This window comes from Chanos chanos, chromosome 15 (assembly GCF_902362185.1).
Source record: "Chanos chanos chromosome 15, fChaCha1.1, whole genome shotgun sequence".
NCBI classification, from domain to species: domain Eukaryota; kingdom Metazoa; phylum Chordata; class Actinopteri; order Gonorynchiformes; family Chanidae; genus Chanos; species Chanos chanos.
Window position 1 is genome coordinate 12158055 of NC_044509.1, and position 26343 is coordinate 12184397.

The window sequence follows — 26343 nt, forward strand, 5'->3', positions numbered from 1 at the left end:
AGTTAAGTGGCTTAGATAATGAGTGAGTGAGTGAGTGAGTGAGTGTGTACTGTGTATAGGGCTGGGATGACAATAAAGGATTTCATTCAATCGTATCTCTTGAATGAATGAAATGATTTTTTTTTCTTTACTGAAGTGCCAGGTTAAAAAGTAAAAAGTCCTGAAAATTGCTGCCAACTGAAAGTTGTCAGTTACTCTTCTTCTTTCAATGCATTGCAATATGTGTGTGTTATCACTAAATTGTTGTTTATTTCCCTGTGAATATTGTAATTCATAGCCAGTCACGTACAAACTGACCTTCTCACATTCCTCAACTTCTTCAACAACATAGTTTAACATCTGCTTGAATGTTGTTTTCCTTTTCACTAGTTTCTAGAGCATTCTATGAAAAGCCACATAATGGAGGTCAGAACCTTGAACCTGTGAACGATTTAATATGAAGTATCAACAAAAAACACACTCAACAGCATAACGCCTAAACTAAAAAGCACTCTGTGTTTTTTTTTTCCCCCAAGAAATTAGGTCAGAGAATGTGACTATATGTAACAGAACGACATTATATTTCATTGTACTCTTCTCTGGCTACACTGGTACCCATGACACAGCGAAAGTGAACTGCTTAAGTGAACAAGATATGGTTAATTAAATCACAAACAGATACCTGCAATAGACTATGATTTAAGGGCAGACCTTACTAAGTTATTGTCAACCTTATCGAGATGTTTAAATTGGGTTCACTGATCTTGACCTTCATGTCCTGCTCGTTTACCTCTACCCAGTAGTGGCGAGCAGTAGATAAAGACAGGTGGCATTAGGGAATGGAAATATCATGAGACAGTTTGACCAATAATCTGTCATTTATCGAGGACTGTACGCTGACTTTAGATAAAGTACGAGCGTCGGGGAAGGGAGAAATATCGACGTAGAGGGGCCAGGGTGGTTCTAGTTCGAAAATGTCACTTAAATTAAAAAAGTTTGGAAGTCTGCAACCAGAGGATAAAAGTATAATATTTAACATATCGTGACAGCTCTCTGAAATGTTATTCATAGTTAGGTTCAGCAGCTGAAAGGAATAATCCTTTCTTTCCTTTTTCTTTTTAAGTATCTAATGGGGGCTTCATGATCTGAACTGAAGGTATTTTGTGCATAGTCTTTCAGATAAAGATCTTTTCTATATCTAAAATATGACAAACTGTTGGAGCTCTATTCTTCCTTGGGTGCTGGAACAAAAATTGATCTTAAAGTCTGTACAAAATTTTAACACATGCAAATCCACATGCAACACCCCACAGATGTCAGATCTTCACCTGCCGGGTAAAAGAGAGAAGGTCTCTCAGAGTCACAAATGAGTGCCATAACATAACAGCCCATCTGAAGTAACTCAAAATGACCAATCCTGAATGAGGCAAAGTTTGAAAAAGAGCTTGGTTTTCATGAACTAGTCTCTACAGGGTCCAGACAATAAAGCAAGCTTGTGATGTATAAATTCAATCTGTTTGACTTCATTGAGTAGCATGTGTGTTGCTCTCCCACTGTGAAAATGTGTTTGTGTGAGTGTGTGTGTTTGAGAGAGAGAGAGAGAGAGCATAAGTGTTTATGTGTGTGTGTGTGTGTGTGTGTGTGTGTGTGTGTGTGTGTGTTCGTATGTCTGACAAAGACAGAGAATAAAAAAATTGTCTATGTGAGTATTTATGTTTGTGAGAGAGTTTGAGAAAAAGAGAGAGAAAAGAAGAGATTTTGTGTGTGTGTATATATATCTGTGTGATAGAAAGAGACAGTCAGTGTCTGTTTGTGTCTGGAGGCAGAAGCAGATGTTTTGTGGGTAGATGAGGTTCGGTTAGTGCGTCTAATCTGGGTATTATTCAGTAAACTGTGTGGGTATAATCAATCCTTAAGCTGTCTCGTGTTCCTAAAAGGGAGCAAGGAGTAGTAATCTCAGCTTCCCCCTCCCATCTCTGTCTCCTCCTCTGTTTTATGTAACTGCTCCTCAACCTGCTCCTCAGTCCCTCTGCCCATTTCTGTCCTTTCTTTCAATGAGGAGCCAAAGAAAAACAAGCTGGGGAAAAAAAAAGAGGATTCCCGTTAGTAACCTTGGCTCCTATAAACACCAGCTGGAGCAGTGATAATTCATCGGGATTATGGCTAGACTTATTCTCCTACAAATGATCCTGATTATGTTTTAGTAACGTGCCTTTCATTCGGTATCACGGCCCAGCCCTGCATTTTGCTTCATCCCCCATGTCACTAGCTCACTGGCACTCACTTTATTGGTAGAATTTGGGAAAATTTTATATATATATATACACATACATATTACAAGGAGCAAGCAGGACATGGTAGGAGTGCTCAACAAACGAATCCATAAGTCTGTTCAGAGCTACAGACTGACTCAGATGGGTAAGGGGGGGGGGGGGGGGGTGTTTGGTGAAAAGGACTCTGGGATATTTGGTTTTATGACATGGCATTGAGAGGATATACAGTAACTGACCTACTTGTCACAGACATTAGAGCTGAGTGAGCTTATTTAATTTTGCACTGGAGGTATGGAAAATTAATGTGGACTCATATCAGGCGGATTTAGGCGTGTCATTACTGAGGAGGGGAGTGGGGGGGGGGGGCCCTGTTGACAGGTCCTACAACCCACACGTCTGCTGTTCTTAGTTTTTATGCTCTTTTCTGAATGATCCTGAAAACATACTTGCACGGATGCAAGAAGGTTTTAAAAGTTGTCGCTGCTTCGAATAACACTGAGCAAAGTCAACAGGCATTTCTTTGCGAAGAAACACGAGGCAAACAAATTGTTTGTATCACAGAAGTCTCAGAGACCTTGGCTTCAGATGTGTAAGCGTATGGGCACCTTCACATCGAGCAGATTTCAGAAAACTCACAGGTAAATGAGACTTAATGCACAAAATCCTTTTCAGTCAATTCCTGTCACCCTGACCTTCAACTCTTCTGAATGAGATAGAGTTAAAGAAAAAAAACGTTGTAAAATAAAAAGCCCTATTATTCATTCTGTTCTTCAGTTTAGTAAGTGCGATGAAACCTCAAATGCTAAGTAATTAGTTTAATGAAAAGACTTTCAGGCTAGAGTTGATTACATATAATATAGCCATGTCAAAGGTCAGGCTGGATCCAAAGTAAAAGAACAAGGCAGAATCAAACACAAGGAGCGGCAACGCACAGTAAGTGACTCTGGAGAAGAGCGACCTCGTAATGAACAAACAGAAACAAGGGAAATATATACTAGACTCCATAAATGGGAGACAGGTGAACATGATAATTGACTAATCACCGAGATGAACCGATGATTAGATTGCTGGCGAAGCTGAACGCTGATTGGCTGAACAGGAAGGCAAGGAGGCTGAGGGTGTGACAGAAACCATCCCTCTTTGTAATTAAATAACAACCAAACAAAACAATGCTAAGTTTATGTCTTTTTTATTCTTTATTATTTAATATTTCATCTTTTTATTGTTGTGATGTACAAAGCATCATAATATACCAGATGTTTTTAGTTGTTGTTTTTTTCATCCATAATCTTAGCTATATACTCTCTACTATATCTATAAGCACAACATTTTTCTCATATAACTTACATGGACAGCAACAACAATAAGACAGGCGAAAGCAAATAAACACAGTACACTGGCTGTCAAATTGGATAAAGCACAATGCTGTCTTCTCACTGTGTGTGGCATTATCCATTTGTGCTCTTTAAAACAATGTTAAAGATAATTGGCTTGACAGAAAACATCTGCTGGCAAGGCTACAGTTGACTTAATTCTTAGCTACACACAGACTGCTCTGTTTTTGTCTGAAACGACCATTTTTCTTTTTTGTGTTTTTTTTTCTTGTCTTTTTTTTTTTTTTTTTAGCACAGATAAAATAAAGACCTTCAACAGAATACTTAAAACTTCATACAACTTTAGCCAAAGCGATTTATGAATCAGATAACTCAAAATGAGGTATAGAAATTGTTTAAACAGATTTAAAAGCTCATTTAATACAACACAGATATCAAGACTGGTGTTTTAAAACTAATTTCTTTTAAAATTAAAAAATAATGTTAACTGACAGTATCTCCATGGTTAATACAGCACAGCTAAAACTCAACGACACAAGATCAAATACAGGATCAGATTTAATGTTGATTTTTTTTTTTTTGACAGTTTGGTAACAGTGTGATCAACACTTTGACAGAACAGGCTCAGTGGGCTGTGTGAATGAGTTTATCACACAGAATTAAAAGAAAAAAATAGAAAAGGAGTGTAAATGATGCAGCAGACACATCTGCACGAACATGTACAATAACGTGTAGAGAGAGTAAACGAGAGAGAGAGAGAGAGAGAGAGAGAAAGAGAGGAACAGTGTGTGAGACAGAGAGAGAGAGAGAGTAGAGAGGAGGTGTGGCTGTTTTTGCATCCAGACTTGTGAGTTAATACGTCCTGGCGTGTTTAGATGACAAAAATCGCATTCAAGTGTCAAGTGTTGGCAGGTTGAGAGTGAGAGAGAGAGAGAGACACACACACACACAGACAGAGAGATGAAGGGAAACACAGAAAGGGAGAGAAGAAGAGAGATATAGAGAGAAAGAGAGAGTGAGAGAGATGAGCAGGGAGAGAGATAAACAGGAAAAGAGAGACGGAGAGAGAGAGAAAGAAGGAGAGAGAGATTTTTGAAAGATTCCTCTCTGTGTGTCTGTTATTCTCTGACAGTTTGTGATGAGTGAGTAGGATTCCTGTGCCAACTCGATCCATTTGTCAGCTGTGCTCGGTTGAAAAGTGGTCACTTTCACAGTTTTACTTCCTCTGCTCAGGACGTAAAGACAACAATGAAACGGAATGACAGCTCGAAAACCAACACGATTTATCACACAGCTCCACTGGTCGGCCCAGCTACGTTCAGAGGCAAACAGTGGCAAGGCCTCCACCAAGCAGACCGTGATACACACCCAGTCTGTGGCTTAAAATGCATGCACCTTTCTGCATAGTTGTGTGGGTAACTCTGTGATAGAAGCTACTGGTTGTCAAATTTCCCAAGTGCCCCAGACACTGATCTCCTGGGACTGCAGCGAGACCTTCTTTCTCTCAGGGACAGTCTGTCCGTCAGTCTCCCCATCTCCCGTTGGCTCCCGGACCTAAAAGTGTGGATGTCCTCCCAGACGCGGGGCCTCTCCTGCCAGGCGCGGATCGGGGAGTGAGTCGGGAGCTGTTGAGTGGAGCAGCAGCGATAGGGGCTCACTCTCCCCTGTCTGTGGACCTCGTAAGGCTGTCGTACGGATAACCTGTTGTCAAAACGTTCCTGGTCGCGAAAGTCCTCGTAAACAGGCGAGGAGCACATGGGAAGATGTCTCTGACTCTCAAAGCTCCTCAGGGGGCGGTCGGCTTGTATGTTTCGCGAACTGTCACCCAGCTGGGCAGGGGAGATTGCTCTGGTCTGGGGCGAGGGGGTGAACTCCAGGGCAGGCAGGGAGGGGTTAGGTACCCACTCTGTGGTTTCCCAATGATATGCTGAAAAATAACAACACGGGGAAAAAAAACAACAACAAAAAAAAAAACTTACAAAAATATTGACTGCAATGACTTCTTTTCTACAATCCCTCTGAATACAGTAATTAATGTAGACGCTTCTCCATTACTTTTTCTAAATCACAGACTTCAAGTTTTGTTTGAAGTCTTTGGGGATGCGATTGTTGACATGTATAAGCGAACAGTCCATCGGTTCCCTGACCTAAAGAACAGGTTAATATCTACAGCACATCAGAATGTGCTTAAGCACTTTATAGAAGACTTGGGAAGACTTATGGTCTTACTATAGCTTGAGCACAAGAGGTAAAAAAGTGGGGGAGCAATAAATTACTAATCAAACAATCTAATCAATGGCAAAATAAGTCATTGCAAATGAAAAAAAAAAGAAAGAAAGAAAATGAATCGACAACTTAACGTGAATAATACCGCTTACAATTCACAAAATATTCTTTGACGAATTCAACACAAATTTCATCCTCCTGGCGCAGAGCTGAAAAGCAAAGAAAAAGAATGTTCCAGAAAGGAGAGCATGCGATGAGTGATGAAATAAGAGGAAATGCAGGAGGAAACACGCATTAAGATGAAACAAAAACAAAACGAAACAAAACAACAACGACAACAAACGACAAAAAAAAAAAAGAAACATGAAATAATGAATGTTAGATGAGATGCGTGCAAAGGATTTTTGCTGCTGTCGTCGCTGTTTTTCTCGTTTTGTTTTGTTTTAAGACATCCTAGGTGACTGTAGCAGAAACAACTGAACAGTACTGTATAGAATAAGATTTTCTGGCGTATTTGAAGGACCTATCCCTGTCGCAGAATTCCTCAAGGCTCCTGTTTCTTGTGACCCTGCTCTCTTAATCAACAGAAGAATAGAATATTTTCAAGAAGGCACTCGTGTGATGTCTGTTTAGTATTACTTTGAAAGGCTCAGTTCTGTTACGGTTTTAGGAGACAAGGGTAAAGGACTCATAGAGGAGTATTGGGAGGGGGCCCAGTCACTCAAACAGTTATTGAACACAGCTCTACAAAACAGAGAACAAGGACACACGCGACTTACAATTGCTATTGTAGGGCTGTCCATCATCCAGCACTGCAACTGAATACAGACAGGAAAGGCAATATTTCAGATGACAGCTTTCATTTGACCAGTTATTTCATTTTTGCTGAATACATTTTTAAACTGTTAACATATTTGATTGCCATTGTTTTATCAAAAATAGCTAAGTTTTTCAGTAGCTGGTATTGTGATTACTGACCTGTTTTCTGTTAACGCATTGGTTTTATATAATCAATGACAAGACACAAGGTTGGCCAAAAATAAAAAAGCATACAATGAATAACCATATGCAAAGCAAGACCAACAACATTCTTAGACTACTACAGCTGGCTTAGAGCCCTGTAACATTTTATTAATGAGACACCTTGAGGCCTTTAGTGAGGTTAAGGAGTGGAAGGAATCAAAGTAATGGGGTATAATGAACCTTTCCAGAACTTTCTACACAGTGTTACAATATTTGGCTAAAAGTTGGCTAATTTGCAAACGGCCACAAACCGTTAGTAATTAATTATGCATGTATGTTATTCAGACTATCCAGCATGTGCCTCCAGCATGTCAAATGAAGCATTCCTTTTATATAATTCATTTTACTGTAGTTTTGGGGGGGGGGGGTTTCCATGTGAGTAGGTTAAAAATATTGCTAAAAATAGAAACAAATATAGATTTTTATAAGAAAGACAATGTACATACATCGAGCAAAAGCATACACTTATGTATCCATACAGACACATATACCTCTAACAAAAAAAAAACCCCAACAAAGAATCAAAACGTAACCAATCGGATCCTTTGGCACAAATTACACCACACCAAGTGTTAATAAGCATTACGCTGGACACTTTCATTTCTGAATCTCCTCCACTGTTTTTGTATTACTGAGGTAAGTACAGAGTGGATGTTACTCAAACGGAAACAGAGTAAAGCTACCCTCTGTCTGACTGCCGCCTGTGGTTTCTATGGCACATCAGGTGAACACAGCTGACTGAACAGTGCACTGTTACCAGGGCTAAGAACATGAGCCTCTTTGAAACTCATCTTGTTAGGGCATTAAAATAATGGCAACATTACGAAGACTGGACGATCAACATCACGGTACAGGTATTTTCATTAACAAAAAATAGGCTCGTGTCTCACTGCTAAGTACCACCATGGGTCACATTCTGGTCACCAGTAGATATAAAAGCATGTCCTGTCTTTCCTCGCCGTCACCTATTGTCAATGGATGTCTCACTGATATATATGTTAAAAAAAAAAAAAGTCCCCTTTAATGGACGTCTCACTGATATATATGTAAAAAAAAAAAAAAAAAAAACGTCCCCTATTGTCAATGGACATCTCACTGATATATATGTAAAAAAAAAAAAAAAAAAAAAAAAAAAACACTCTGAAGTGAGTTCGAATAGCTCTTGCATTTTAGATTCGGTCTACCCACAGTTTCAGCGATAAATCATTTATTGAAAATTGTCTGTACATGAGCTGAGGGAAACCTTTTTTAACCCAGGGGATGGGAACTGCGGGCAATCAGACTGTAAGGGAAGTAAAAAAAAATCAGTACAAACCTTCATTTTCAATGCTGTCCATGGTATCTTTGACCAGACGTATGACTGTGACAATTGAAGCTTAAAAAAAAAAAGAAAAAAAAAAGGTGAAATGGTGAAATGTTATCAGAAAGATGTAGGGAAATCATCAAAATCAAAGCCTTATTAAACCATTAAAAACCATTCGGCTTTAAATCTATTCAGCAGAAACGCGTTGAATATTATAAAGTATTACTGAATTGTGTAAGACTATCGTTTCATTATAAAACAAATGCTAGAAGCGTGTTTCACATTTTAGAAGCGTAATGTCAGCATGAAAATTGAGGATAAATTATAATCTCTGTTTTGAGCCTCTCCGGTGCTCTCGATGCCTTTATAGAGATGCCGGATGGCGTTCTCATTAATCTCACTGAGATCTTCACAGTGAAAGATCATACAACTGAGTCATGTTAATTAGCTGAATGGCATAATTACTTCTCCATGGTTAGGAAGCTGGTCTTTTTTATTTTTACATTTTTCTCATGATAATTGTTTTTTTTTTCTAAAGGCAGTGGTGGGTACCACAAATCAAGTTAAACTGATCAAACTGAGTGTGATCACAGTGGTCAAATGCTCCCATATTCACATCATGAACAAACTTGGGATCCACGCAGCAAAGTCACCAGAATCAAATTAACCCCAAGAGTGTTTATATCGTCCTAAACACTGGAGCAGTGTTTATACTGACCTAAACAAAAGCAGTTTACTCAATGAAAGTGCCTACACTGTGTGCTAAGGGTATGCACATACATAGAGACACACATGTGAATGTACAGTGTAATTATAATATGAAAAGCTGCATACATAGAGACACACATGTGAATGTACAGTGTAATTATAATATGAAAAGCTGCACTGACTGGACTATTTTTACTTGTGCTGAGGAGTGCAGAAGAGAACAACCTGTTTGTGAAAGCAACACAGGGAAGGGAGTGACATTAAGCTCATCAGGCTCACAGTGGGACAAAGATCTGAAGGGGAGAAAGCAACCAGCCTTATATAACATGTTAATGGATAAATGAAAGAGAGAGAGAGAGAGAGAGAGAGAGAGAGAGAGAGACCGACAGACAGAGAGACAGGGACAGGGACAGGGAGAGAGAGGGAGAGATATGGAGAGAGAGACACAGACAGAGAGACACAGACAGACAGACAAACAGACAGAGAGAGTGAGTCAGACAGAGAGACAGGAACAGGGAGAGATGGAGAGAGGGGAGAGAGAGAGAGAGAGAGACAGACAGGAAGAGTGAGAGAGAGAGAGATAGAAAGAGAGAGCGAGAAAGAGAGAGTGAGAAAGAGAGAGCCAGAAAGAGAGAGCAAGAAAGAGAGAGAGACAGACAGAGAGAGAGGGAGACAGAGGAAAAGAGCAAGAGAGAGAGAGAGAGAGAGAGAGAGAGAGAGAGAGAGAGCATTCTGATCCTCATTAGGGCATCTTTGAACTATATTCTGTTATCTAATCGCTCCAGAGTTGTAATGGATAGAACACAGTTCTCCTTTGTTACTGAGCTAATGTGGGTTATTTTTGCTGTACAACGCAGAACTCACAACTACAACATGTGTGCACATGTACGTGGTGCCAGTCTTAAAATATCGATGCAAGTGTTTTAAATAGACATGGACAACCTCCGAAAAGCATTAGGAATAAATTAGTAGTTTTGCAACAACCTGCATTTGGAAGAGTCATGTTTGAGTCGGGTGGTGACGGCTGTGAATATTACTTTGATGATTTAATAGCAAACAGGGCTTGGATATAACTTAGTTATATAGCAAATATGACTTTGATATAACCAGTAGGCAATTTGTAGGGGGATGGGGGGGGGGTGCCATCCCCCTTGTTAGCAAAATGACCAAAATGTATCCCCCTTGTTAACCTGCCATCCCCCCTATATACTCTATAGAATAGTGTCAGTGACCATTGGGCCATTCCCCTTATTGGCCATTGGGCCATCCCCCAGTTAAAAAAGAACTAATCACCTACTGGATATAACTAGAACTGGATATAACTGGATATAACCGTGCTCTTACCGTTGTCATCACAGGAATCTGACTGGACAGATCTGAGAGAACGAGCCTCCGAGTTGCTATCAGAGAAACAGGTGACCTCCTCTGCTAGATTACTCATCTCAGCTGCAGAATGAAACACAGCTTACATTCAGTGACAGAGAAACCCTACGTCCGCAGTCTGTATACATGACAAACCAAGCGATAAATCAGTTCAAACGTATGCAAAGTAAAAGGCAAAAAAAAAAAACATGACACAGAAATCTCGTTTTGCTTCAATGTCACGAAAACCAAATCTGCCCCTTCTGAGAATCACGTGCACAGCAGAGAGAGGGGTCATTATTGGGAGGAGACATCCTCTGCTCTTTGAGACATATAACATGTACACGGGAAGGTCGTCTAGAGCTCGGCGTTGGAAGCACATTGTAAAATATAAAACACATCCATGGCCAGGCAGTAAAAATCACGCGTCCGGATGAAAGTTGGCTGTTACTGTAGGGTTTTACCTACCTGTGCAGAAGCCAGACTGCTAAATATTTAATTGTGAGGGAAATGGCTCCTCTCGGCCTATTTCTAACAGAGGCACAAAGTACTACGGCAGATGGCTATGATAACTGCAATCTGGTTTGTTGTGAAACAATTTTGCAATGTTATGGTCAATTTGGAGAAAGTCAATCCCTCCTTCCTTAAAAGGAAAAAAAAAACATCAGAGCAAAGCAAGTATGTGGGAATATGGAATCATAAAACAGCAGAGATGTATTGGTAATTCATTCGAGTCGAGTTAATCATGTTTGGGGAAGCAATAAGCTATGCCTGATTTCAGCAGATTTTTAACTTCATTCTTATTCATGTTACTAGCCATTTAAAGTTTAGCAGTTTACTTCTGGGGTTTCAGATTTAACGGCATACTTGAGCTTGATTATCTGTGGTGCATTACCCAAACTTTAATTCGCTTTGCTTTTTTTTCTGCCCTAATTACGCATCATTTCAAATGAGAGACACAAAAAGCTAAAAAGCACACAAACAAACAGACGAAAAAAAAAAAAAAAAAGAGTCTTTAAGAGCGATCTAGAGAACACCTGTCATGCCGCTGCCCTCTGTTCTTTCCATCTGTTCCCCTTCTGTCTGGAATCCTCTCTCTTCCCACTCCATATCCCGGACTTCTTGTTCCTCTTCTTCGTCATCTTCCTCATCCTCATCCTCCTCCTCCTCCTCTTCCCATGGTGCTTTGCGGACAGGGCTGCGCTCAGAGGGACAGGGAGACGTGCTCGGCAGGTGTGGTGCCACGCTACAGATGGCCACACCCCTTCTGGCCATGCCCAGGATGTGAGGCGACCCCGCCTGGAACGTGGACATTTGAGGCGGGCAAGGGAGAGCAGCTAGCAGGCCTTCCGTCTCCGTCTTGTCCGAGTCGCTTTGCGGGAGGCTCTGGCAGCGGGGGAAGGTGTAAGCCGTAGGGCGTACCAGGACCTGCGGGGGTCCCGTGCCATCGTTGCCGTAGAAACCACCGCGATGGTCGGCGCTGACCCGGACGGCTTTGAACTCGATGCCCTCTGTGCCCATGCCGGTCTTGTGGAGCATGTAGTTGGTTTCCGTGGAGATGCCGACGGCCTCCCCCCGACTCCAGTCCTTCCTCAGGACCTTCTTCCGGAACGCGGCCAGAAGCGTGAGAAGGACCAACACGACAAACAACAGAACCCCGATGCCGATGATCTCGCGCGGTCCCACGTAGGACAGGGACTCCGCCAGGTCGTCCGGAACCTCCAGGGAACGCTGTCCGCAGAACTGACCCTCGTATCCCGTTGTGCAGTTGCAGTAAAACGCGCCGAATGTGTTGACGCAAACGCCGCCGTTCTCACACTCTTCCCTCTCACACTCATTCACGTCCTCGTCACATCTACAGACAAAAGAAAGCGAGAGTTTGGGTTACTCATAGTCCCATCTCTCCTTTGATTTTAGCCTCATTAACTCAGTGCACATGTCTCTGAGGCTGCAGGAGCTTTTTCCATTTGGGAATTTGTTATTTTTAATAACTTTAAAAAAAAATTGCTCTGTTCATGTTACAAATAAAAATTCAATAGTGACTTAGGGAGCAAATATATAATATTTCCTTACAACAATGTCTGGTTGAGAAACTTTTATGACAGTAGATTTTAAGAGAACTGATGTGAGAATATGAAATGGGAAAACTCAAAAACAGTTTAGCATAAGTTTTGCAAGATGTCTGTGAAAATACAAAAAAATTCAAATCAGATCAAATAATCTAATTCTCAATGTTACAAAACCAACCAGAAAGTTCTGATCCGCTATGTCAGGCAATCAGTTTTTCTCTTCCCCTCAAATAATGAAAAAGAAGAATCATTCTTTGGATACGTATTATGCAGTCTGTTATTTATGAGTTTCAGATGAGTGAACTGTCTGCAATGACCAGAAAATCTAAACTGCAATGTCTCCCTCTAGTGGCAAATCCACAAATTTCCTTCATATAATATAAAGTGGGGGGGGGGGGGGAAACCCAAAAACAATCACAGAAACTAAATTATCCCAGTGATACGCATGAATAATCAAATGTTGTCATAATAATGATAAGAAGGAATTAATTATAAACAAGTATTGCATCTGTCAGACACAAACGCGAATTAAATGAGGGATAAGAAAGTGCAGCGAGCGTGTCTTTGTGTGTGTGTGTGTGTGTGTGTGTGTGTGTGTGTGTACGCAAGTGCTTGAGTGTGTATGACTGTGCATGTCTTTCATGCACAAATGCCTGTGTATTCAAGTCTGGCTGGTGGAGAGAGTCAGCTCACATAAGACCAGTGAAGCCTTTTTGACAGCCACAGAGGAAAGTGCTCCCAACTGGCTTGCAGTCTCCTCCGTTCTGACAAGGACTGGGCACACAGGACGTGACTTCTGTCTCGCAACGCGGCCCTGTGAACTGAGCAGTACAACTGCACCCAAAAGCTAAGTGGAAACACACAAAACAAACAGTAAGCACGATAAGTCAAGTCTTTCTCAAACTTATGGATAATATCATTTTGATTTGACTTTGTTATAGACATGTAAAGCCCTTTGAGACTATAAATAGTGATACTGGGCTCTAAATACACTTATATTATTATTTTTATTTTTATTTTTATTTTTATTTTTATTATTATTATTATTATTATTATTATTATTATCATAAGCCAAACAAGTAAAAATCTTATCCTGCCACAGAGCCAGAATGAACATAGGTTTTTGCTCCAATCAAGCTCAAACATGTTTGATTCAGCTGATGAGTATTTGAAGGGCAGAATAAAGTGGATTTGGGTAGGTGGGAAGAAAAGCTTTGACTCATTGTGGTTCTGCATGGGGAATTCTGAATTCAGCTATAACAACTCCGTTTGATATCATCAAAGGTGTCCAAATCAGAATTTATTTGATCTAGGGAACAGGTGTATGTACTCATAAGCATTGTTTTCATTTGTGGTCTTGCAGGACCGGGCATGAACAGCCCTTTGAGACATTCACAAAAAAAAAAACAAAAAACAAAAACAAAACAACAGAGTTTTGTCCACATCTCACCACCAGAGGGCAGGCTAGCACAGGAGCCTTGATTCAGGCATGGTTGTGTGGCACAGGGGTCTGGGTAGAGCATGCAGCCCAACTTCACCTCATTGAGGCCGGCGACTTCAGCATAGCGGCTGCGTTTGTTCTGCAGGGGCAGGTCGTTCCCGTTCAGCACCACAGCCCCCAGGCAGCCTTGGAAGCCATCCTGTGCTCGTGGGGGCCCCTGTCCGCCTCTATCAGCTGAGCCCCGAGGCACGGGGGGCCGTACCTGCGCCCCAAAAAAAAGCGAGCCGTCGGCGGCCAGGGGCCAGAGGTGAACGGGGGCCCTGGCAGCACGGCGACGCTCCACGTAGCTGTCGTCCAGAGAGAGCAGCGTGAAGTTCTGGGTGAGCTCCAGCGTCACGGCGTGCCAAAGGCCATCGTTGATTGGCCTGCCCGAGATCCCAAGAACGTCCAGACTGTTGTCGCAGTCTAGCTGGAACCACAGTCGCCCCTCCTCTATCTGATAAGAGACGAGTGTTTTCACGTATCAGCTTCTCTAATCCAGCAAAACACCACGTCACACAAAATTTAATTAACACAAAATGTAACCAAACAGGTGTCTCATTGTTAACTTGGTACAACGCATGTGACTGAGAAATATATAGGTGAGCATTGTTGTATGAAGTACCCAACAGCTGTACTTGAGTAAAAGTAAAGAGTAAGTAAAAGTTAAATTAAACCACGAGAAAACTACTTAAGTACGAGTTGTAAAGTATCTGGTATTATGTGTACTTGAGTATAAAAAGTACGAGCAAACGACATAAATAATGAAAACAGTGGAATTAACAAAAAAAATATCCAGTCTGCCATCTTGTTTGTGCCCGTCACAACATAGATGCTGGTGGCCAATTTTTTTTTTAAATTACTTCACTGACTTTACACGAACATTTATGAGTCCTATTACAGTCACTCAAGTGTGGAAAATATAATTGCAACTTTATCAAGTATACTAGCCAATACAGTGATCCTAATAAGATACTGATACTGAGTGGGGCTGAAATGAGGCTGGGGCATATTGATGGCATCTATGCAGATTGAGCTGGCCATAACCATGGTAACCTCGCGGATGCTAATCTAGTCAATCGGGAGACGTAATTAAGCTCAATGATTCACTGGGTGAAGCGCCGCGCGTATTTGTGTATTTTCCGTTGATATAGCATTGCTGTAAGTAATGAAGGTGACTGGGGAGACGTCTCAGAGTGAAAGCAACAATTTGCTTTTGAAAATGTAGGGAAGTTAAAATGAAACCTGGAAGAAACATTTAGAGTCGAATAAAATGGAAATGCTGCCAAAACATACTTTAAGTACACTAACAAAGTATACCTACTTCAATACTATACACCACTGTACGTGTGTGTGTGTGTGTGTGTGTGTGTGTGTGTGTGTACAAAACTGCAGAGAGAGAGAGAAAACAGAGGGAGCAGTACACAGAACGACAAGGAAAGAAAAAAGTCAGGAAAGGAGATGGTGGAGAGAGAGAGAGAGAGAGAGAGCGCAAAAGGGAGAGAGTGCAAAAGGGTGTGTGTGTGTGAGTGTGTGTTCTCACCTTCAGCATGGTACAGGGATCAGCACGTGTATACATGATTACTCCTCTGTTCTGCAGAGTTCTGATTTTCAGCCCCAGTTTCATATCTCCACTCTTATTACTCTCTGTCACTCTGTATTTAATATAACTGTTCCCGGCAAAACTCAGAGACGTCTGACCTATCGGTGTAAATGGATTAATAAAAAAAAAGGCTTAAAATGAGTTATTGAAGTACAGAGCAAGAGGACACAGTAAAGAGGCACTAAATAAATCTAGACATTGACCTGCACACTGCTGGAGACGATCAGGCAGACACTGGCAGACAGAGGGCGCTGTGGGGCCAGTTCGGACGCACTGCATGTCACCAGGGCAAGCCTGTCCCTCACACAGCTCAAGAGGAATCAAGCATGTTCCACCTTTCACAGGAACATGAGAACAGAGATCAGGGCACTTAACGAAGCTGCTATGCAAAGCATTAATATCCCACCATTCTACAAGGCACTCAAAGTAATAATGTTACACTGTTGGCAGGTATGCATGCCCAACTTAAGTGAAGGTAAGTCATATGTACACGTGTAAATTATGTATGGCATCAGGTATTACCAGATCTGAGTCAAATAAGTATATTGAGTGTGTAAATGATCAGCCCGTGTCCACAATGGCTCCTTTACCTTGTGCCCTGTCTTACTAAAATGCCAAGAACTTGAACAGGACTGAGTGTGTTGATGCAATGCCAAATAAACATTGCTTGAATGCTCTACAGAGACTTCATTAAAATGACAACTTTAGTCATCTGATAATGTTCACAAAGCAAGTTCACAAAGAAAGGGAGCACTGAAAAGAACTGGAACAGGGCCCAGTTACTCAAATGCTTCAAATTACCTATGGGATTCAGGTCTAGTTATTGTATAAAGCTGATCACAATGAGACCTATGAGACAGTTGCCTCTCATCCATGGCTAACGTTTGGTATTGTAATGCATCGTAGATTGTTAAGTTTGTACGCCGTCACTTGCCTAACTTTAGAAGGTCGTTCATATACTTCAGTACAATCACCCAAACACTTCAAATGCTTATTTGATCCAGTTCTGCAAGGTTTAACAGGCTAACCTGGACAAGTGCAGCTCTCTGTCCGGCTGAAGCGTGGTGAGACAAAGCTGACCCTCGAGGTGCTGTAAGCAACCAAACTGCTGGAGTCCAGACTGAGAGTCAAGTCACACACTCTCTCCCCACATTCCAAACTTCCAGTGCAGCTCTGGTCCAGAATTTCCACAACCTTCAGCGCACCTCCTAGCTGCTCCCGTACTTCCACCAACCTAAGAGCCAGTTCCCCTGGTCCATAAAACCCACCCTCCACTGTCTCAACAGCCAGAAGAACCTCCAGAAGTGATGAGTCCTTCACCGGCTGAACACTCAATATGCGCAAAGGATCCGGCCTTTGGTTGGCCACACCAAGCACTCCACGTAAAAGCCTCTTCAGCTCCTGCAGGTAAAGACCCACAAAATCCTCTGGAGAGACATCCTGGAAACGGAGAGTCACAGCATTCTGAACCATCTCCTCCGTAATTTGCTCCACCGTCACCATCACCTCAACGTTAACCGAGAAGCGTCCGTCGCTCACCGTGGCGTTTAGCAGGTACCTGCCTGGCTCAAGCCCTGACAAAACCACGATCTTGCCATCTTGACGATTGATCTTGAACAGGCTTTTGGGCTGGGACCTCTGAGTGAAGGAAAGCACGTCATTCTCGTCCCTGTCAGAGGCGTAAATCCGGCCGATGACGCCACCTGGGAACACATCTCCTTCCATGACCACGCTGATCTCCAAGGGGAAGGCCACAGGCTTGAACAGGCTGTCTCCAATCACACGCACAAAGACAAAGGACGTGGAGGACAAACGAGGTTTCCCTGAGTCCCGGGCCTTCGTAAGATAAAGGGTAAAACAGGTAAGTGGAAAAGAAGCAATGATACATATTTCCAGAGGTTGGTTTGAGAAATAGCCATCCTGTCTTGATGAGTGACTGCGCAGCTTAAGGTTTCAATCAAATTTTGAGTGAAACCTGACAAAAACCTGATGCGCCTGTCACATGGAATTTTTTTTTTTTTCTAAAATTCATGTGCTTAAAATATAAGAATAACTGACAATGTCAACCACTGTTTTTATGACACAAAGTTTGTCTAAACTTTGGATTTCAGACCGGTTACAGAAGCTGAGTCTGACCTTTAAGGTCTGCATGAAAGAAAGTACAAGTTGTTTTGAGCAAGTGAGACAGACGTTTGGGGGGCATAAGGATGGTGAAGAGCTTTCTTTTGTCCAGGGCTTCAGTAAAAGGTTTGTTGCAGATACTACATTCAGTATGCCAACCAGCTTGAAAATTTAAGCCTGGAGACATCTTGGTTTTTTTTTTTTTAAAAAAAAGGAAAGAACTCTAGATAAAAGCACTGCAGTATGCAATGGCTGGAGAACTGGTATTAAATATACAAGCTGTGGCCTTGGGACACATTAGCAAAGGTGTCATGGGGTAGCTGAGGGAAAATGTTTCATCTTTGGTGGATTCATAATTGAAGAGCTATTAAGCAAACGCACCACGAGATCCAATACATGTATCACAGACTACATCCACAGCAGAATACTAAGTAAGCATATCAAAATGAAGACAGTGACTTGTTTGTGAAATTAAAATATTGACTGTTTTCAAATTTTTATAAATGTAATAAAACTTTAATATCAGGGATAGTAATGAATAACTTCTACTTTAACTAGATGCTTCTGTCCTAAGTTGTATCATAGACCATGCATCTAAACACATGTCAAATTGGTCTGACAGGAACCAACACCTACTCTGTAGAGACTCCTTTAGTCTTAGTGGTGAACCTACCTGGATTTCAAGAGTGTATTCCCGTGTTGAAGATGGCCCAAAGGCTTTGTTAGTACGGAGTTCCCCATTTTGATCTAGGCTGAATGTGTTGTCCTCATTCCCTGACACAATGCGAAACTCAAAAGGAGGCCCATTACGGGATGAATCCTTATCACTTACAGACAACGTCAAGATGGTCGTGCCTGCAGGTTTGTTCAGCTAAAATCACACACAGAGATACATGACATTATTTCTCATTACAAACTCTAAACATCAAGTGCAACGATAAAAGTCAGTATGAAATAGCCAATTTTCTTATCTTATCTGAGTAAATAGTAGAATACTGGCTATTCTAAATTGTCTTTTGATGTGTGGTAAAAATTTTCTTTCACAGCCGAAGTTCTTGGCTTTATATGTACCTGAATGACAGCAGAGGCATTGGCCGGAGAAAAAACTGGCGCATTATCATTCACATCAGCTATTTCAATATTGATTGTCACAGTGGTGGACATGGCTGGTGTTCCACTGTCAAAGGCTTGCACAGTCAGAGTGTAGCTGGAGACCTTCAGTTGAGAGATGGGGATTAGCCAGAAATGAGAAAAATTATAAAACGTTATGGTCCAAGGAATAATCTTACTACTGCTGCAAAGCATCCTAAATCTGATGTGTTTCACCAGAATATTAGCTGTTCAGTTCCTCCGCACAGGATAATATACATACCCTAATATACCCTAATATTTATTTTATGTGTGTGTGTGTGCGTGTGTATATATATATATATATATATAGTATTGTATATAATATTTATATTGTTAATTGTGATGTATATAGACTGAAGATAGGAACCGTCTCTCTGTCCAGTGCTTTGTTTATTCTCAGTAGTCCAGTGACCGGGTCAATCATGAACTGGTTTCTCCGATCCCCTTTCAGAATAGAATAGCTTATCCTTCCATTCACTTGACTGTCCAGGTCTTCTGCAGAAAGCTACACAACACAAAAAAAAATTTTTTTTGAACATTGGTATGACATCTGAATACATGAACTGTCCAAGAAAAACTCAGAGGTAGAGTTATGTAGAGAGCATGAACTTACATATTGACACAAAGTGTTAATTCAGAATTGATCAACTTCACTGCACATGTGCAACCATAATACATAGTGTTTGTTTGGAGGCTTTAAATTAGGGCAGAAAATCTCACTGCAAAACATTACCCTGGTAACAGTTGCTCCAATTCCTGCATCCTCACTAATCAGCACATTATAAACGTCCTCGCTGAAGGTGGGCGCGTTATCGTTGACATCTAACAGCTCAATGGTTACCATGGTAGCAGCACTCAAGGGAGGGGTTCCACCATCCCAAGCCTCGACTTTGAGGAAAAAGTCTTTACACACCTCGTAGTCCAAATCATCAGCCACGGTGATGGAACCTTGATTTAGTGAGGAAATTAAATAAAATCAAAGTGTCTTGAAAATAACACTAGTGATGAAATGGGCACACATAAGATACAACGTTTGAAAAAGTGGGTTTAAAAAATAGTGGTAAATATCTTACTGAAATTAATCTTGGCAAAGTGAGCATAGGTGGTAAGATCTTTGTTGTTGTAATATGATTTCTCTCTGATCTTGTCGAAGTTCTATGGCATATTGATGGGCTCATAATGGATATGATGTAAATGCAAAATGTTAGAATTAACTTCAAAAACTTATTTTGTCTCAAAAAAGTATGTAATGAAGCTCACCATTTTCAAATATGGACCCTGGCATTGAAATTACAAGTTTGGCTTCAGAGTATTCAATTTCTGTACATTTTTACTCTAATTCTTTTACAGTTTGCAGTGCACTATAACCATAACTTTACTCTCACCTGTGACCTCATCGATGGAGAACTTTCCCAGCTCATTGCCAGAGCGGATACTGTAGTAGATTTCTGCATTGGCTCCAATATCATCACTAGTGGCAAAGACACGCAGAACCTCTGTTCCCACGGCGACGTCCTCTGGCAGTGTGACAGCATAGTCCTGCTTCTGGAAAATGGGCGGATTGTCATTCACATCCAGCACCACCACAGTGAGGTCCACCTGAGTAGAAAGCGAACCGGCGGTCCCACCCTTGTCTGTGGCCTGCACCGTAACACGGTACAAATCCAGTACCTCTCTGTCAAGTGGCTTCTCGAGGACTACCACCCCAGAGGTCGCATCAATGGAGAAAACACCATTAGCCGAGTCCACCATAGAGTACATGACCTTTCTGTTTAGACCTAGACCAAATGCAAGGTAAAGATGATGAAGCAACAAAGATATGTGCCAAAGATTTGTTCGACAAACTCAAGACCTTTTCTTTAATGAAAGTTTTCCATGTTAAATATTAAAACCAATTACTGACATTTTTGTTTCGTCATACATAAATTCATTATGTCAATACTGATTACCTGTAGTTTTGACTTGAAATGTTAGTTATTATGGTGAAATACTGCTATATGTAAGATTCAGTACAATGCCTTAACTTCTCACCTTCATCCGGGTCGTTGGCCTGTAGCCGGGTAAGGAGGGCTTTGGGTGAGGCATTCTCATAAACACTGGCCACATACTTGGTGAAGGAAAAGGATGGCGCATTGTCATTCACATCCAGGACAGTCAAAAAGACCTCAGAACGACAGAAGAGTCCTCCTCCATCTGTGGCCTGAGCTATCAGTCTATAGCTTGGTGTTCTCTCCCGGTCCATGAGAGAAGCTGTTTTTAGCTCACCTAAGTGATGAAAAGAAAAACCTCAAACAGACTACTACATAGGTAATCCTTTCACAGAGCATACATTCTGTTAAAAGTATTTAAGTCAGTATTTATCACAGAAAACCATTCTGAAAAATTGAAGAATATATCAAGGGCACTGAGTGACTCCTGACTCATACCAGTGTTAGCATCCATATAGAAATCTTCCACACCAATGCCATATAAAGAGTACTGGATCTCAGAGTTAGACCCTATGTCCACATCTGTGGCTCCTACAGTTAAAATACCCTTATTAATGGAAACATCCTCAGGGAAAGAGGCCTCATACAATGCCTATTAGAGTGAAAAAAATAGACAAACAAAACAGTAATGAAAAACATGGACACAACATCAAGGACACAATGTTTTCATATCAGCGCAGGGGATATTTAATTTACACTCATATGATTTATGCTTCATCCTAACCTGTAATACAGTCAGTAGAGATAAATCAAGAAAATGTGGCTATAGGATTAATCATGTCTAAGGGTACAGTGTGTCTGAAAAATATATGTTCTCTTGAGCAAGCACAATGTGTAACTTAAGATGAAAGGACACTTTTTAACTCTACATTATCTAGGGGGGTGGGGGGGGGCAGAAGAAGAGTCCTATCACTAGAGTACCACAGGAAAAATAAAGTGATAAATATATGTGCTAAAGAATTGTGCTAATTATACACTAACACTAATATCATCATGTCAGAGTTCACTGGTTGATTGTTTATTGATCTGAAATGGGTGGCAGGAGGGATAGGGCTCAACAGCTCTCTGACCTGGTTACAGATAGGGCTGTTATCATTGGCATCCATAACAGTAATCTCCACGCCCACTCTAGTCACAAAAAGTCCATCACTGGCTGTAATGTTCAGCAGATACCGATCTTGCACCTCACGATCAAGTGGCCGTTTCACAAATACTTTCCACTCTCCCTGCACGGGTGCCAGAGCAAATGTTCCCTTTGGATTTCCCCCTAAATCAGTTCAAAAGGGAAAATACTCAGATACTTATATAGATTCAAATCCATTGGTGATATTATCCTAAGGCACAGAGATACACACAGGCAAAACCGTGGCACACACAACCATTCGAAACAAATTAAGAACTAACTAAATGCTAGCATGAACAAGATGCTAAGCTAAGCTGAATTTTAGACAATTTCCTCATTTCCATAGATGAGATTAAAACAAGGGACGTAACACATACAACAGATGGCCATTTCACATGTATTGCTTTTACTCACTCAGTTCATTAAATTAAACCCTTTCAGTATAATTATCTGTGGCAGCGAGGCCAGTTTCAGACATACATCATTCTGTAATGACCTACTTTACTACCCACCTGTGATGTGAAAGCTTACAAGACGATTCTGGTCAGAACTGTCCCTATCACGGGTGCTAAGGACTGACACCACTTCTCCCAACGGGTCGCTCTCTCTCACAGCACCCCTGTAATACTCCTTTTCAAAGGTGGGTGGGTTATCATTGACGTCAGCTACAGCAACAGTTACCACAGCAGTGGAGGACAATGAGACTGCCTCGCCCAGGTCTGAGGCTACAACACTGAATGTGTAAGATGGGCACATCTCATGGTCCAGGTCTCCAAGAGTAGTGATCCAACCCGTTTTGCTGTCAATAGCAAACATGGCTCCAGAAGCAGAGAGGGACCTACTGGTCTGATCCTGCTCCTGGTTCAGGGTTGGGCCAAGGCTGTAGGTGACCTGTCCATTAGAGCCCCAGTCTGGGTCTAGGGCACGCACCTGTATGACCCGTGTACCCACAGGCATGCCTTCCATGACCATGGCTACATAAGAGCTTGTCTCAAAATACGGTTTGTTATCATTAACATCGAGGACTTTCACCTCCACATCGACAACAGACATTGATTCCACCAGATCTTGCCTCATAGTGGCCGACACCTTGAAACGAAAAATGTTGACAAGTTCATAATCTAAGGAGTTAATGAGCCTGAGAAGTCCGGTCTCTCGCTCCACCAGAAACGTCCCACCTTGGTTACTTTCTGCCATCTCTCCATTTACCACAGCAAAAGCAGCAGTCTGGCCTGGTCCCAGGTACACAGACCCCAAGGCTGTGCCAACAGGTGTGTCCTCTGGGATAGTGAAGGAATACTGAGGCTGGGTGAAGGTAGGAACACTGGCATCTGGTGGGAGGACATGAATGAATGCAGATACGAGAGAGTGTTTGGCAGGCATGCCTCCATCTGTGGCCTTCACAAAGAAGGAAAGAACAGTACCCCTAAGATGAGCCATGCTTCCTTTGGTAACCATCCAACCACTGTCGGGTTCAATCTCCAGAACATCTACCAGTGGAAGACGGGCCTCACTGTACAGGGAATAGCTTACCCTTCCATTGTCCCCAGCATCTGGGTCTTGTGCCTGGATCTGAGTCACCAAGGACCCCATGGGTACATTGGCTTTGATACTCACCCTATATTCAATAGCTCTGAAGCGTGGAGCATTATCATTTTCATCAGTAAGTATCACTCTCACAGTACAGAAGGAGGCTCGGCCACCTCCATCCAGAGCCATGACAGTCAAAACAATGTCCCGATTCACGGGGTTCTCCCTGTCCAGCTTCTGGGCTGTCGTGATCACTCCATCAGTGCCTATGTTAAACTGAGTCTTTCCCAGGTCGTTGATGAAAGAATACATAATTTGACCCAAAAGCCCAGAGTCCTCATCGGTGGCCCTTACCTGGATAACCCTTGTTCCTGCAGGGGCATTTTCTCGCACCTCAGCCAAATAAAATCTCTGACTAAAAACTGGACTATACAAGTTGGCCCCAAGCACCCGGATATTCACCTGTGCAGTGTTGGTAAACACACCATCTGAAACAGATACATTGAGGTTGTATCCAGACTTCATCCCCTGCCTGCGTTGGCTGGCTAGAGATATAATTCCTGTCTTGGCATCCATGACAAAGTTCATCCTCTCATCTCCAGAAAGTATGCTGTACCTCAATTTCTCTACATCAGAGCTATCAGCATCAGATGCCTGCACACAGGTCACAAAGTGACCCCTGGGTGCCAGCTCACTGACGAACGCCTCGTAGAAAGGCATACTGAAAGATGGCGGGTTGTCATTTGTGTCATTCAAAAACACAGTAACTGTGACCTCGCAGCTCTGTGCTGGCGAACCATTGTCTGTTGCTCTGACAATAAAAGTGTAGCGTTGAATGAGCTCATAATCCAGCAAGCGGGCTGTGAGCACAAGCCCACTACTGCTGTCAATATGAAAATAGTCTGTGCTGTTGAAAGCATCTGAGAGAATCTGATAACGTATTACATTGTTTTTGTCTGAGTCTTTATCTTTTGCTGATAGCTGTATCACTGCTGTTCCTATCATTGAGTTCTCTGCCAGTGTAGCACTGTATGTAGATCTCTCAAACACAGGTGCATTGTCATTCACATCTACCACAACAATATCCACATTAACTTCTGATCTAGCCCCTGTGAGTGTATCTGTGGACCTAACAGTTAGTCTGTAGTAGGATTGGACCTCATAGTCTAAAGGATAAATGACAGTGATGACCCCACTGTCAAAACCAATGTCAAACTGCAGTGAAGGGTCCCCATCAACAATAGTGTAAATAATGTTTTGACCTTCAGGGCTGGTAGCATTGATACTCAAAATGGGGGTGAAGACAGCAATGTCCTCTCTAACAGATATTCCATAGAAAGGCTTATCAAAAACGGGCATTGCTTTGTTTAAAACTGTTATTGGAACCTCCACAGCTGTGAAGAGGGAGGGGTAGCCTGCATCCCGGGCCAGAACAACCACTGGGTACTCAACATTGGACAAGTCAGAATCAAAGGCCCTTTTGAGTGTAAGTACGCCAGTGAGACGGTCAACCTCAAAATGCCTGTGCTCCTCTTTCAGAGTGTAGGAAACCTCTCCATTCATCCCTTTGTCCTGGTCAATGGCAGACACTTGAAATATTGATGAGCCGGGCTCTGCATCAACCTGCACAGCAGCATAGTACGGGAGGCCAGTAAACTCAGGTGCATTGTCATTGACATCTTCCACCTGCACAAACACAGTTACCCTTGCAACCCTAAGACGGTCATACTCTCGACTCGCTTCTACCACGAGCTCATAAGACTCTTGCTCCTCTCGATCAAATGGAATCCCTGTGGTCTGGATAACCCCGGATGTGGGCCGGATAGCAAAGCGACTCCCTGCATTTAGCAGCGCGTACTTTAGCGGCTCGTTGAGGCGATGCCCTACTGCATTGACCACATTCACTGTGGTGATATTTGTGTTATTCTCCTGCACAGAGGAAGCATACAAAGGCTCACTGAAGAGGAGGCCACTGTCCATAGCCTCCCTGACCAGAACTGTCACTAAAGCTGTGCAGGAGAACCGCCCATCAGATGCTTTAACATTGAAACGGTAACGGTCTTTAGACAGCTTGTTGTTTCTAACAGTTAAAATTCCGGTGGTGGATTCCATAGCAAAGTGCTCCATATTGCTGTCAGCCAGTGAGTAAATGAGATCAGTGTTCATGTCGAGGTCAGAAGCCTCCGGTTTCAAAACCTCAACCCCAACATAAGTGGGGAGAAGCAGGATTGTGTCATAGGCATCCTGAGAGAACTTAGGGGGTGAGTCATTGATATTTGTCACCTTGATTATGACTTCAGCTGGATTTTCTGCTGTCAGCTGAGGTTTGCCGCTGTCCCTCACATTGACTGTGAAGTAAAACTCAGAGAAGGTCTCATAATCCAAGTTGGCAATGGTCCTGACTGAGCCTGTACCAGAGTCTACAGTAAAGAACATCTTGGCCATGTCCTCTACTATCTGGAATACAAGAAGAGCATTCTGGTTCTTGTCACTGTCCATGGCCTGGATCACCAGAGGGCTGCCATCCTCACTCATCACAACACTGTTAATGGGTGCAGCCTCACTGATGCTTCCTGTGTAGGAAAGCTGTGTGAACGTTGGTGGATTGTCATTCTGGTCTACAACCTGGATGTTTAGTGTGGTGTTAGAGGTTATCCCAGCCATGTTCATAGCTTGTATGACCAGCGTATAGGAAGCAGTGTCCTCAAAGTCCAAGGGTCTCTGTGTTGTAATGACTCCTGTATAGCGGTTGATCCCAAACCTTCTCTCGTTGTCACCTCGCATTATGTCATAAATGAGCGTAGTACGGCTTATGGCAGTGTTGGCGGTGACAAAGGTGCCTATTGCTACATTCTCACTGATCTCAGCTTGATACTCTTGCTGGGTAAACTTGGGACTGGAAAAGTCAGACAAGGTAACAGCAATCCTAGCTGTGGCAGTCGTGCTTAATGCAGGGATACCACTGTCCGTGGCACGGACTGTGATGACGTAATACCCCACAGATGTCAGGTCCAGTTCTCTGGCCACACAAATGATGCCAGACATTGGCTCAATGCCAAAAGCGCCGCCTGTGTTGCCTGTTTGAGAGCA

General features: G+C 42.3%; 1 protein-coding gene across 1 annotated transcript in view; it reads right to left on the reverse strand.

Annotated features, from left to right (window-relative positions):
- Positions 1-5019: 5019 nt before the first annotated feature.
- Positions 5020-26343, reverse strand: part of fat3b (FAT atypical cadherin 3b) — a 37038-nt gene continuing 15714 nt past the window's right edge. The window contains exons 10-28 of the mRNA XM_030792223.1: positions 22236-26330; positions 21671-21867; positions 21039-21192; positions 20644-20877; positions 19998-20390; positions 19346-19560; positions 18980-19117; positions 18553-18696; positions 18155-18352; positions 16389-17196; positions 15564-15695; positions 15301-15458; positions 13728-14214; positions 12971-13124; positions 11261-12063; positions 10191-10292; positions 8151-8210; positions 6592-6630; positions 5020-5513 (exon numbers count right to left, since the gene is read on the reverse strand). Of these exons, the coding sequence (XP_030648083.1) occupies positions 5020-5513; positions 6592-6630; positions 8151-8210; positions 10191-10292; positions 11261-12063; positions 12971-13124; positions 13728-14214; positions 15301-15458; positions 15564-15695; positions 16389-17196; positions 18155-18352; positions 18553-18696; positions 18980-19117; positions 19346-19560; positions 19998-20390; positions 20644-20877; positions 21039-21192; positions 21671-21867; positions 22236-26330 (9005 nt within the window). The remainder of the gene's footprint in view (positions 5514-6591; positions 6631-8150; positions 8211-10190; positions 10293-11260; positions 12064-12970; positions 13125-13727; positions 14215-15300; positions 15459-15563; positions 15696-16388; positions 17197-18154; positions 18353-18552; positions 18697-18979; positions 19118-19345; positions 19561-19997; positions 20391-20643; positions 20878-21038; positions 21193-21670; positions 21868-22235; positions 26331-26343) is intronic.